Genomic DNA, 13,808 nt, shown 5'->3' on the forward strand with positions numbered 1-13,808 from the left:
TCGAGAGAGAGGGGTAAGAGAGAAAAGAAAGAGACAGAGGAAGAGAGAGAGAGGGGGGAGTGAGTGGTAGAGACAGAGGGGAGTGAGGTGAAACTCGGAAAAAAAAAGTCTAAAAACACACTTTTTGTATTTTCAACAAATAAACTTTGTTTTCAAATATTTTTGAGTTGTGGTTTTGAGAATTATGTTCAAATCAAATACCAAACAAAGACTTAAATTTGTGACCCAAAAGTTGTTTTTGAGTTAAAAACATTGGATCCAAATCAAATACCAAACAGACCTTTACTTTTTTTTCCCTTTTCGCGCGGACCCTGAGTCGACTTCACTAAGCTGGGCCCGGTCCAATGCAAATCCAATTAAAAATATCACTGGACCCATGTTTTTTCCACATATGCAGATTTTGGACCAAAATTAAGGGCCAGAATGTTGTTGGCGGTTGGATCAACTATTATTTCACTACTTTGTTTCTATCTACCGACTGCTTAGTTTAGTTGATAAAAGCATCTGTTACCATCATCATCAATACTTCAACAAAAAAGGAAGGACACATCACCATATTCACTTATTGGTGGGTCATTGCGTAGGTCTGCATGTTTATAGGTCAAAAAACATAAGGCCATCTCCAAACTCAAAATTTTAACCCTAAACGCGGATAACGACTTATTGAAATACAAATTTATTGTTATGTGATGTTCCTAGTTCAATAATGTATTGTTAATTTGTTATATGTGACTTTTATTCACATGACAATGCCTTCTTGGATCAGGACGCTATTCATTGTGGCAACGAATTCATTTTATGTAAGTTGCTATCCTAATTATGACTAACTTGTGAGTGGAGACCTATGAAAGAGAAGAAACCTAATTCTTTTGATCCCAAATCTCATTTATGTTTGTATTAGAGATAGCTTAGGAAAAACCATGATCTATGGGCTTTATAAATATGAGTTTGACTATTGACTGAAGTCGTTCTTTAAAGGACGGACTCTGAATGTGTCATCGACAATGTATCCATATCATCATCAGTAGCCAACAAAACATATCAAACTTATTATGCATATATGCACATTGAAATACTAATACAACATCAATTATGCATATATTTATTAATAAAGAACGGATATTTTATACAAAAAGAAATTCATGATATTAATAATTTGAAGCTTGAAAAAGTAGGATGTTAGATGTTACATAGTCGGCAAAATTTTATCTATTAATTTTTATAAAAAAATATATATCATGTGTGTATAAACTAAAGTTTAAGACATTTTATCAAGCAAGAAATGTTAGAATAAAAAAATAACGCAAGAATATTCGGTTGCTAATCAAGGGCTTGTGTGAAGTGACGACTGACGAGGATCATCAGACTTAGTAGGCCCATCAAACTATAGATATTCTGGGTGGATGTTGTTATACTAATATCACCTAAGTTGAGTTTAATTATTTGCCAATTTGGACACGTATTTATGATCCTCCTTTTTTTTTTTTTCCTTTATATTTTAAATATTTTTTTTTTCATTTAAAATTAATTAATTTTCTTTTTTAAAAGAAGGCTGACCGACTTAGTAATTGTGGAGTAGTGGGCTTTTTCACTAATTAGCTTTTTTTTTTTTTTTTTTTGGAAGACTTCTCTAATTAGCTTTAGACGAATCATTACCCTAATCTGGGTCACAAGACCCACAATCCAGGCCCACACGGTTTCATCCCAATTCTCCTCCCTTTCCATTTCATTTTCTTTTTTTTTTTAGGAATTTTAATGAAAAACTCATAGTATTATTCACTTTAACGACAAAATCATATTTTTACATTAAAAAATCAATTATGATACTATTTATTTTATCTTTTATTTTGTCATTATCGTTAAAACTTAAAGTTTTCAAGCATTTTTCATTATTATTATTTTTTTCCCTCAAAACAAAGAGTACTTGAGTTGTTGGATTGTTGTAGAGCAGTTTTTTTAATATCAAATGAATCTCCCCGAAAAGTAACTTTAATAGGTCGGTTTTATCTCTTTTGCAATCAGTTTTACTATAAAAGTAGTAGGATTTGTTCTTAATAAAATATGTCGAAATCACCAAACCTCTAATATGTAAAGTGAATGCTCTTAATTTGGTGAATGGTAAATGAACGACAAATATTCATTAGGGAAGTATAAAAATTGGAAGGTACTTCCAAGCATGATCTGTTCGGAACTTTTAAACCTTTAGACTTTTTATTTTTACACATTTGACTAAAGAACCTATCGTTAAAAAACATCGACAATTCTATACCCGATAACATTATAAAAATTTCACAATACGTGTATAATACACATAGTAAGAAAAATAAGACTTGGTTGCTGAATATTAAAAAAATCAAAACTTGAACACATGTTAACTTGAGATTAAATATAAACAAGAACTTCTACTAAAAAGTTCAGCAATGAAGTAGAGTCCTAATAAGAATTCGGTGAGATGACAATGCACCATACATTAGCTCAAATTGAAACCCTTCACGTGTAGAGACTTGACTTAGACGTGTAAGCCCCTTGGCCAAGTCACATACATACTTGTCTATTTTCCTTATAGTCAAGTCTTAGCTCCTAAGCAAAAATTACAACTTCGTAAGTGTGAACTCTCCCCAACCTCCACCGAACCTCCTACACGTTCTAGAAACCGCCACCAAATCCGACCCCCTCCACTCTCAAACAACGACACCTCTCTCTCCTCTTCTCTCTCACTCCTCACTTTCTCTCTCCTCTTCTCCATCTGCCACCTCACCTCCCACGTCTCGACGCGTTTATGCTGTCATCACATCATCATCCTTTTGTTTAGCTCAAACTTAATAATCTCAAGAAAAAATATATATATATATATTTTATTATTTTCTTCCAATTTCCCTCCAAAAAAGTAAATAAAAAAAAATATCTTTGTATATTTCTTCCCTTGACAAATGAACACGCCATCTTCAAACCCCTTTTGTCCCTTTCCCAGAAATTTCCTCCTCTCACGATCCAAATAGTAAATGAATTATCACCTTTATTTAACCATCCACTCCTCACTTCTCCTCTCATAGTTTCTCACCCCCCCTGTTTTTTTCTCTGTTTTTCTATCTACTCACTCTTCAGATTCTCCACGCACACTGCAGAAAATACAAATCTTTCAGAAGCCCAGATCATATTTTTCAGTTTTCTCAAAAACCCAGATCGCGATTTGTAGTTTTTCAATCGAATATTGATACAAAAATGGAGAACAACAACCAGTCGTTTTGGCAGTTCAGCGACCAGCTTCGAGTTCAAGGTTCCAACTTCGCAAATCTGAACATCAACGATTCGATTTGGAGCAATTCGTACAGCAAGAGGCCCGATGAGAGGAGGAATTTCGATATAAAGGTCGGTGGCGAAGTGAGTCCGATCGTTAATTTGACCCCGAAAGGGTCCGAATTCAACGGGTTCAACGACTCGTGGGTCGATAATCTGAAGCCGAAAGCGGCGTTTTCCGACGCGAACGGCAGTTCCAACGACGGCTGGAACAGCTTCAAGCCGAAAGCTTCCGAATTGAACAATGGATTCAACGACAGCAGGTGGAACAGCTTCAAGCCAAAAGCTTCGGACTTCAACAATGGTTTTAACGACGGGTGGAAACTCGGCGGCGCCGCCGCGTCGCAGAATACCACCGTTGGTCTCAATGGCGGTTTCAACAAGGGGATTTACTCCAAGCCTGCAATTCACAACAATAACAACAACAATAACAATGCTATGAACTTGAAGCCTTACAAGAACAAGGCTCACGAGGATGATCAGATGCATGGCGGGAAAATTGGGAAGAAGAACAACAATAACAGCAATCCCGGTAAGAAGAAATCCGGCAGCGGCGGAGATGATAATAACAAGGATGGAAAGAGTAGCGTGGATAAGAGGTTTAAGACGCTTCCGCCGGCCGAGTCTCTGCCGAGAAATGAAACCATTGGTGGATATATCTTTGTCTGCAACAATGATACCATGCAAGAGAATCTCAAGAGGCAGCTTTTCGGTATGCCTTTCCCCTCTAATTTCTATTTTCCTTCATTTTTTTCTTCCAATTAATTTTTTCTTTGTAGCATAACAAATATTTGGTGTTCTTTTATTATTTCTCCTGGTATTTTTTTTTTTATTTTCTAAATTATTATTATTTAGGGTTTGTATCCAAAAATTGGTGTTAGCTAGGGTTAGCCAGGACAGCTGACCATATTTTGCACATAGGTCGAATTTTTTTATAAATTAGAATAGTTTAGATTATCAGTTAGTCGGAACATATCTCAGTAGTGAGAAATACTTGAAGAATTAAGTGATTAAAAAAAAAAAAAGAAGGTGTTTTTGGGCTTGAAAGGGTTTTTTTTAAGAACTTATGTATGTGGACTGGGTTAAATTCTTAAAAATTAAGAGGAATGAGTTTTCGGTAAAGATTAAACTCGCATTAAAGTGTATAAGTATTATTATCTTTTAGCATGATAAAGCTCCGTCTGCATTTGTTTTTGGTTTTGTTGGTAGGATTAGTTGTTAATTTGATTAATTGATATTAAATTAAATATTGTGATTTTGCAGGTTTGCCTCCACGTTATCGTGATTCCGTGAGGGCGATAACTCCGGGGTTGCCCCTTTTCCTCTACAACTACTCCACCCATCAACTCCATGGAATTTTTGAGGTTTGTGTTCCTACCCAGCAGCTGACATCTGTCCATTAGACTGTATTTTATTATATTTTATTTTGGAAGTAGTAGGAGTGGAATTTACTTGTTCAATTCAACTTTTGGCCAAACTTCTAGAGGGTATTGTTTATTTGATAAAAATACCGACTGGTAGTTTACCTAATATTGCTAAAACCTAACAACCTTTCTTGTGTGTGAATGCTTAGGCTGCAAGTTTTGGAGGTACCAACTTTGATCCATCGGCCTGGGAGGACAAGAAGTGTCCCGGCGAGTCACGTTTCCCGGCTCAGGTTCGAGTTTTTACTCGGAAAGTCTGTGAGCCACTTGAAGAGGACTCATTCAGGCCAATTCTTCACCACTACGATGGTCCTAAATTCCGACTTGAGCTTAGCGTACCTGAGGTAATGCCCACATGACCAAAGCTCACTACGCTCTTGGCAAATTAGTGTGATCATAGCACTGGTGTTACAAATTCATGACAACAAATTTTACGTTTTGCACTTTTGTGCACGTGTTTGGATTAGTAACACTTCATCCGACTGTAGATTGCTGCACATTGATTGTTGTCGGATTATACAGGGAGTTCTATGTATTAATGAATGTTTGTACAATTTTGCAGGCACTGTCTCTGTTAGATATATTTGCAGACCAAAACCCTTGAACAGCAACAAAATATAGAGGCCGTACAGAACATACAAGATACACATTAGTGAAGAGGGAGAGAGAGAGAACATAGGGCTTACTTGGCACCAGATACATATATATATATATATATATCTATATAGTGCGTCGAGAATGTGAGAAGAGTATGAGAAGAATCAATCAGAAGACGGTGAATACATATATATATATATATAGTGTATAATATGTAAACATGTATAATCCTATGTTTGCAAGACGCCCATATATAATGTTATGCCTTTGGCTTTTCTGTTATTCTTTGTCTTTTGTAATGTATAAGCAAGTACAGATGCTAAGAATCGATTATTTATTATGGAATATGAGGTGTCTAAGATTACGATAATATATGGCGGATGCAAAGAACTTGGATTATCAAAATACTTGTGTTGCTGCATTGTTTAATCCTTAAGCCGCCTTCTTTTTGTGAACAAGATCAATATTTATGGTTAGGACCGTTATAGTTGTGGCCTCCGTTCACCGGCGCTTTGGAAGTCGACCATCTGGCCCTATTATTGACGTGTCGGACTACTGATGGTTATTAGGGACTCTAGATTATGTGGAACTTACCGCGGGACTGTGTAAACGGAAAATATATCTATGGTTTCACGACAATTCTTTCGTATGATCTAAGTACGCAACACAATCAATGAAGACGACTATCTACTACCGGTTGTGTATAAACAAGTGTTTGTATCTGTTTGGGCCCAAAATATTATTTTGGGCCGAGCCTGGAATTATTCTTGGCCCAATGGTATTTGTCAAGAATTTTCTTGTGAGCTGTTCAGTTAGGGTCGGTCTAATCCTGTTGCGAAGAGGATTAGTTTAGATAAAGGGTGAAGTAGTCGGTTCCTAGTGGAACAAAGAGTTTTGAAGCCGAAGGTGCTTGGGATCAGGAGATGAATCTAGTTTGTTATGATGTTTGGTTCAAAGTCCTATTGGAGCTAGGACTGGCCAAAACCTAATCAGATTGGGTTGAGGAGTTCTAATCCGAGTACGATTCTAGCTCGGCCATGAAGGGGTTTGCTATTATAAATAAAGGATGGAGTGCATCGTTCAAGGCCCTCTCCAATTCAACACACAAATTGCCCTGCGCAAATCCTCTCAACAACCTTTGAGATTTTATCCTCTTCCCCTTTCTTCTCGCCAACACATTTTCAGTTTAGATAAACAGCATTGTGAAGGCAACCGACAACATCTTCAGTTTGGATAAACAGTACTAGAGCCGTAGAATCAGCAGATCAAGGAGCACCTTCAGTTTGGATAAATAGTACTACTTCGAGACTGACTGGTTATTTATTCACGTCTCCGTTGACAAGGATTTTCGAGTCCTTGTTGGTAAAGGTTATCTTTTCAGCCTTCTCGGCGAAGTGAGGTGTTATAGGTTACTAAGCTCGGCATGTTGAACACCGAGTTGTTTTATGATTGGATACTCACAAGTACACTTTAGAGTTCAGCATTCCAACGGCCGAACCACATTTATCATCAAGACATACATCTCTTTCAAGTATTTGTGTCCATATAGTTTGGTGCCAGTTCAGCGTGCTTATACTCTTATGAATATAATCACAGTGATCGAACCCGGCGCCGACAATTTGTGAACTTCACAGAATTAGCAGTCTTGTCTTCTGACTCTAGAAGCCGAAGGCCGAGACATGCTCCTTCCTCGACCGAACTCGCAAGATCAAGAAGTCAGCAGCTGGCTCAACGCGACATCAACATATTTTACTCCCCGGCCGAGCTTAACCTTCGAGTTGGCACGCCCCGCACATAACCAAATGATGTAGTTAGCTCATTAGTTACTTGGCCTGCGCGCTACGTAAGCTTGGTAGTTTTTAGGGTCAATAGTATCCCTCTCATCTCGTGACCTAGTCCGACAATTCTCTCGTATGACCAAGTACTAACACATTTACGAAGAAGACTATCGATTACTGGTTGTGCAGAAATAAGTATATGTGTGTCGCTCATCTTGTAACCGAGTTTGAAGAAGTCGTTCTCCCATTAATGGATTGCTTATAATAAAAGATTACAAGAAAACAGTCCTTTAACATAACGAGTGGTTGCTAGTTAGGCAATCCGCAGCTTAAAAGGGTTGGTTTTCTCTGATAAGGATCCTCTTTGTGGGAATCTAGGGGATCAATCAATCTTGTCAATTTATCGTATATCGTGCGGTTAGTTTTCGTTAAGTACTATTTATATTAAATTTTAAATTTTAAATTTTAAATGATTTCTAACCGCACGATATATGATGAACCAAAAAGATTGATTGATCCACTCGATTCCCACAAAGAAAATCTAGAAAGGATCCTTGTTCGGTTTTTTCTCCCCATCTTTTTCCACTTTCTGTATTCCTTATTCCTTACTTTGTTTTAGTCGGCAACGTTAATGTTACAATAACAACAATAAAAAAATGGTTAGTTAAGAATTTGTTGGCCCTTAATTCATGAAATATTGACTGGCTCTCTCTCTACTCTCGGTTCTGGAAACGCAAAAAATATTGACTCCCAAACGTGACAGAAACGAATTGGCTTGAATAATATTGATAGTTGATAATCCAAATTTCAGAGTCCAAAGGGGTGGGCTGAAGTTGACCCTCCAGAATGTTTGATTGTCACGAGATCGAGGTGGTTATTTTTTATTGAATAAAATGCTTTATTAAACATTATATTACAAGAGTCGGTCTTTAAAGAAAACTTTATCTTAGTCACTTGTTAATTATCATCGAATCATATGAATTATTATTCGTAATTTTTAACATATTGAATTCTTACCCACTACTTCACGTTCAAGACTCTGAATTTTGTCATGTATATTTGGAGCAGATAGCTACAAATTGGAAGACTCTATTTCTTTTTCATTTTTTTGTCCAAAAGGTGAATTTATTACCAGCAAACCATAATTACCAAAGAACAGGTCTAATTACATGGAAAGTACAAAGATGATAGGGAACCCCCACAACAAAGTTTTGAGCCTAAAAACAGAGAAACCCTACAACTTAACTTGGGCTACCACCGGCAAAGTATTGCGGAAAAACAGAGATCCAATCACCCAAATTTACAAAAACGATGGAAAGATGACTCCAACAACTTTCACAAAGACCACATAGATCGAAACAGCAACCACAGACTAAAGAAAGCTAGTGAGATATGCCCCACGAGCAATAAGTTCACGGAAGGCTTTATTTCTTTTGGTACTCATGGTCGCACTCGTCGCTATCTTATCTCTTCATGTTTCGACGTGAGAGACAACAAGACAAATATTTGGAACAGATAGCAATAGTAAGGGTCCATAGCTCAGTGGTAGAGCATTTGACTGCAGATCAAGAGGTCACCGGTTCGAACCCGGTTGGGCCCTCTCTTATTTTATACATTTTTGTATTTTTTTTGTTTCTACTTCGAACTTTCTATACATTCTTCAATCTATCTACCTACAAATCACTTCCCTTCTCTGTTTTACCATGGTTTGCAAATAAATTGTGGGACAAACCGTACATTTCTCAACACCATTAAAAACTTAAGACATCATTAGAAGCAAAAAAGATAATTAAAACCCTAATAGACATCATTATACAAACGAGTACTGACAACAAAATTATCATGGTAATTATACCTTCTAATCAAACATTCTACTTTCTATACATTCTTCAATCTATCTACCTACAAATCACTTCCCTTCTCTGTTTTACCATGGTTTGCAAATAAATTGTGGGACAAACCGTACATTTCTCAACACCATTAAAAACTTAAGACATCATTAGAAGCAAAAAGATAATTAAAACCCTAATAGACATCATTATACAAACGAGTACTGACAACAAAATTATCATGATAATTATACCTTCTAATCAAACATTACGCCAGTACAACATAAATTCTCAAAATCACATATAATTAATCACCGTAAATTCCCATCACATATAAGTTTTTCTCGTGTCATATCCCAGTGAAAGTTAGATTACGATGACCAACAAGCCACGCAGTGCACTAGTCCATTCTCGTTACACTTGGGGCACCTCTCCCTCTTATCCCCAACCACCACTTTACAACTCCCTCCGCACTCCATACACGGCACAAACCTGGCCCCACCACACCCCTCGCACACTTTCCACCCCACCCCTCTCTCCACACGTGCCAGCTTCACCATCCTGCCAAATACGCCCGACTCATTCAGCTCCACGATCTCATCCACTCCCCCAATATACCTCCCCTTCACAAAAACCCTCGGTACGCTCACGTTATTACCATCACTGCCACTACTCTCCCCACCCAGCAATCCCTTCAGCTCACCCAAAAACTCCCCGTGCAGCGCCACGTCACGCTCGTCGTACACGATCCTGTGCCCCTCCATAATCCCCTTCACCTTACTGCAGTCCTCGAACGTCCGCCGCACGCCCCTCAACGACGTCGTGTACACAACCACAGATTCCGCCCCGCCCGGCGGACACTTCTCCGGGTACTCGCTCAGGGGGTCCCGCCTGGTCTTCATCATCCTATCGTAAGCCGCCAGCTTTCCCTCTTTCTCTCTCTCCATCCTGTCCCTCATTATAAACATATTATCCCTCACCGACTTTATGACTGTCGTCGTCGACTCAGCCGCCGCCGTGTCAACTCGTGACTCGAACCGGGCCAGCTCAGCGGGGACGGGTTTCTTCCACGCGGACCGCATCGACTCACTCTTTTTCAACGGAGTCGGCTTCGCCGTGTGTCTCGCGTCGAGCTCTTCGAGCGTGTGGAAGGACGCGCTCTTGCGCGGCTTCCTGCTAGCCGGTTCGTTCTGGGCTGGTGATGGGCTCTGTTCGGGCTGGGTATCGGGCTCGGACTTGGGTTTGGGCCTGATATTGGGCTTCAGGTCCTCTAAGGCCTTGCTGACTTCGTCCCATGTGTGAGGGGCGGCTACCCCCGCTTCGTTTTCGAACGAGTTGAGCTTGTCGAGGATTTGGGCGGGCATGTGCGCGGGCTTTTCGTGGCTTTGCTGCTGCTCCTGCTCCTGCGACGTTGTATTGTCGAATACGAGCCAGGGCTCTTGGACGGTGTTGATATCAAAGACGGCGTAGCTCGCTGGTGCCGGCTTGTAATCCACGGCTGCTGCCTCTATTCGTTTCGAGGAGGCACAGCCCATTTTCTCAAAGACGGAGTTAGTTGCTTCGACTGCCGGATTGTGTATGTATTTTATTTGAGCTAAGAGTATGGTTTTTTCTATTTTTTTTTTGTATGGGATGAACTCAAACAATCGAATGATATACGTCGGGGGAGGAGGAGGGATGTATTTTGTGTGGCTTTTGGTATGTGGTGTTTGGATAAACAAGGTGCACCTCTTGGTTTCTGCCACGTGGGATGTGATTTGTTAGTGTGGTTTTATTGGTTCATGTTGGCTTAGATATGTTAGTGGCTGGAATGTGATTTGTTATGAAAATCTTTGGATTATACGATGATACTCGGCCTATACCACAATTTTTTTCATCGATACTAGGAAATTTCTCACTACAGTGACACCGAGCTCAAAGGTGATTAAAGTTGGAGTGAAGTCATTAGTCATCGTTATGTTTTACGTGATGAGAAATATAGAAAAAATTGATTGGGAACAAAATTGTTAAAATTTCTAGGACATTTGTTTCTTTTCCAACAAACAACCCATGAGAGATTTCCTTTAACTTGTGTGGTTTAGTCAAAATTCTCTCCCTTTCTCGAACTTCTTTTGCCATACGTACAAATTTTGAACATTTTAATACATTCACTAAAAAAAAGAATTCAATACAAAATAAGACGTATATAAAGTTTGTTAGTTATACCTAATCAGGCGAATAACAAACAAACTGATATGCAGGTACATGAAAGAAATTGAAATCTGTCCATTTCTAAATTTATGTAGTTTCCTTATATAATTGAATGGGATAAGAATCACAACGACTCAAGAACAATGGGACCCTATATAAAGGTATCCTAGGGCTCCTGGATTTCAAAAACTATTTTTTACCATAGTAATTAGGTTAAAAGTTTTAAAAATGAAGTCGAATATTGGTGTCGTCGGCACAAGCTCAGCGGTGATGATGGTGATGATTTTTCTGTTAATCACTGGGAGTGCCATGGCAAATGAAAAATGTCGCCAACGATGCTACGGCGGCTGTGGTTTGCCTCCAACTGCAGAATGTATCAAAGAATGTCAAAAAAAGTGTGGAAATAATGCTCAGCCTCAGAGTCTTGCGGATCAGGTTACTCAGTACTGCAAACTGGGTTGCTCACTTCACCGATGTTCCAAATACAAAAATGGTATGTACCAATCTCTTCTCATGCATACTTGTTTAGAGTCCTGGAAACCCCTTGGAGTGGTTGAAATTCTGAAAGTTCAAAATATGAGCCATACATCACACGACTACAATTTGGCTATTTTTTAAAACGGGAAATGATTTTTGCATACGTTTTTTTCTATTTATGCACGCTTCTGTTTGTTTCCGTTTCTTGTATCTTGATTCTCTTTTGATTATTCAATTTAGAGATCATAAATAAGTAGAAATGTGCATAGGGAGGAAACTAGTCTGCGGAATTCAGTTTCCTTTTCAAAGTTTCCAATTTTTGTGCTTTTGGCTCTCCGTTTTTATCCATCCATCATATAGGTAAATATGCTTGTGTTTTTTCACGGCAGACGAATCAAAACTGGAAATCTGCGTGGGTCGCTGCTCCAACAAATACTGCAACATCAAACATCTTAATTAGACGTCCCATGTCTACATGATTGCTGGAACAAAAAACCCCAGCTAGCCTTTCATAATAATTTATGTATCTATAGCGATCAGCATCAATATCTATGATGTACTAACATTCAAATAAATCTGGTTAGAGAATTGTTATTAGCACTCTAAAAATCTCATTTGGCACTCCAAACTTTCTATAATTAGAAAGAAAAATACACTTGCGAGGAGTGTAGAATGAGATTTTTAGAGTGATAATAACAATTCTCATCTGGTTATTAGGGTTTAATAAGTTATCAATATTCCGTACGAGAGATTTTGTCTTTCGATTTTTTCTTGGCATCTCCATGCATCCATACCACAATTAGTGATAAGATCGAACAACTTAAACGACTTAAAAATAGGCATATTTTGTTTCCCACATTGTGCCAATATTAGGGAGTCATGACACAATTAACACATAATTGCTGTCTCCCTAACAATACTCATTAAACATAACATGGTCATGGTTACACAATTCATCGTAATATATCGGTACAAGCTCTTTATATTATTTCTTGACTAGTAGTCCTGGCCTCAAACTCGTTTTTGCAGCCGAAACTCTTACAACAATCGTATTTCTGGTTGAATTTTCCTCCTCATCATATTTTAAAGATTAGAGAGACTTTGAATGCGATCCTTATATCTGTCACTGTTCTTTGACTGAAGTTTTATTGGTTTTCTGTTTTTATCAAAGTCTTTTGACTTTGTACATCTTATCATATTAATATTAATTGTAATGTATTTCTATATTAACTTTGTTTATGGAAGTTACAGATTATAAAATTTATAACTCCCCATTTTAGGTGATACCCATAATTTTGGGATATAAAAACTAAAATAATTAATCTCAGCTGTATATATTGTTGATGCAAATTTCTGCTTTCTTCCTGTTGGACGAAAATGCACCTGCAAAACAATTAACACATTAGGTTAAGGCCAAGAGCCTCACGCACCCACAATGAATTTGGAGGGGTGTGGTGTGGTGTGGGGCTTTGGCCAAAGAACCTCTGATGCCAAAGTTAGAATTTGAGGGAAAAATGTTTAGAGAAATTTGGAGAATTTTAGAAGAGAATTGGATACGCACCCACGATGATTTTTTTTGGGGGGGGGGGGAGGGGCGCATTGGCTGAAGAACCTCCGATGCCAAAATTAGAATTTGAGGGAAAAAATGTTTAGATAAATTTGAAGAATTTTAGAAGAGAATTGGACTTAGGTTTTGGAGAAAATGCGGGGCTATATATAGGGGTGTGGCCGGCCCTATTAGGAGAATTGGGACCGGCCACATTTGGTTGTTTTGTGGGATTGAATGCAAGATATTATGAAAATAATATCTTGCAATTACTGTAGGCAATTAATCAATTAATTAATTAAGGTAATTAATCCCAATTTGAAAAGAATAATTGGGAGTTACCTTGTGGGTGAGGATTTGATGAGGAGTGATGAGAGGATTTAAAAGAATACCATTTTGATCACCTTTGACCTTTGACCTTGTGGGAGTCTCGGTGTGCCTCAAGGGTAATTTTGTCTTTTTTACCCAAAAGTTCATGTGTCACCTCCATATTTTTCTTGATTAATTTTGGCTCCACAAATGCCCCCAAACCTGTTGGGCTGCTCGTAGGAAAGGGCAACAGGTGTAGAGATCTTCTTGTTCTAGGAAACATAGGGTTGTTTCCTATTTTGATGTAGATTCCCTCTTTAATTGGAAATTAGATCATTCTACGAAAGGGAAATAAATTACT

General features: G+C 38.3%; 2 protein-coding genes and 1 non-coding gene across 3 annotated transcripts; 2 read left to right on the forward strand and 1 right to left on the reverse strand.

Annotated features, from left to right (window-relative positions):
• Positions 1-3,046: 3,046 nt before the first annotated feature.
• On the forward strand, positions 3,047-5,600 carry LOC137710868 (DCD (Development and Cell Death) domain protein). The gene is made up of 4 exons (XM_068450021.2): positions 3,047-4,009; positions 4,561-4,661; positions 4,871-5,065; positions 5,284-5,600. The coding sequence occupies exons 1-4, from the start codon at positions 3,223-3,225 to the stop codon at positions 5,323-5,325; spliced, it is 1,125 nt and encodes a 374-aa protein (XP_068306122.2). The 5' UTR covers positions 3,047-3,222; the 3' UTR covers positions 5,326-5,600.
• Positions 5,601-8,369: 2,769 nt separating this feature from the next.
• Positions 8,370-10,602, reverse strand: LOC137711152 (Glutaredoxin family protein). The gene has a single exon (XM_068450360.2). The coding sequence runs from the start codon at positions 10,458-10,460 to the stop codon at positions 9,297-9,299; it is 1,164 nt and encodes a 387-aa protein (XP_068306461.2). The 5' UTR covers positions 10,461-10,602; the 3' UTR covers positions 8,370-9,296.
• TRNAC-GCA (transfer RNA cysteine (anticodon GCA)) lies at positions 8,625-8,696 on the forward strand. The gene has a single exon. It is a non-coding gene; the product is annotated as a tRNA-Cys (tRNA).
• Positions 10,603-13,808: the final 3,206 nt, after the last annotated feature.

The sequence above is a fragment of the Pyrus communis genome, chromosome 6 (genome assembly GCF_041283825.1).
Source record: "Pyrus communis isolate YQ-2024b chromosome 6, ASM4128382v1, whole genome shotgun sequence".
Taxonomy (NCBI): Eukaryota; Viridiplantae; Streptophyta; class Magnoliopsida; order Rosales; family Rosaceae; genus Pyrus; species Pyrus communis.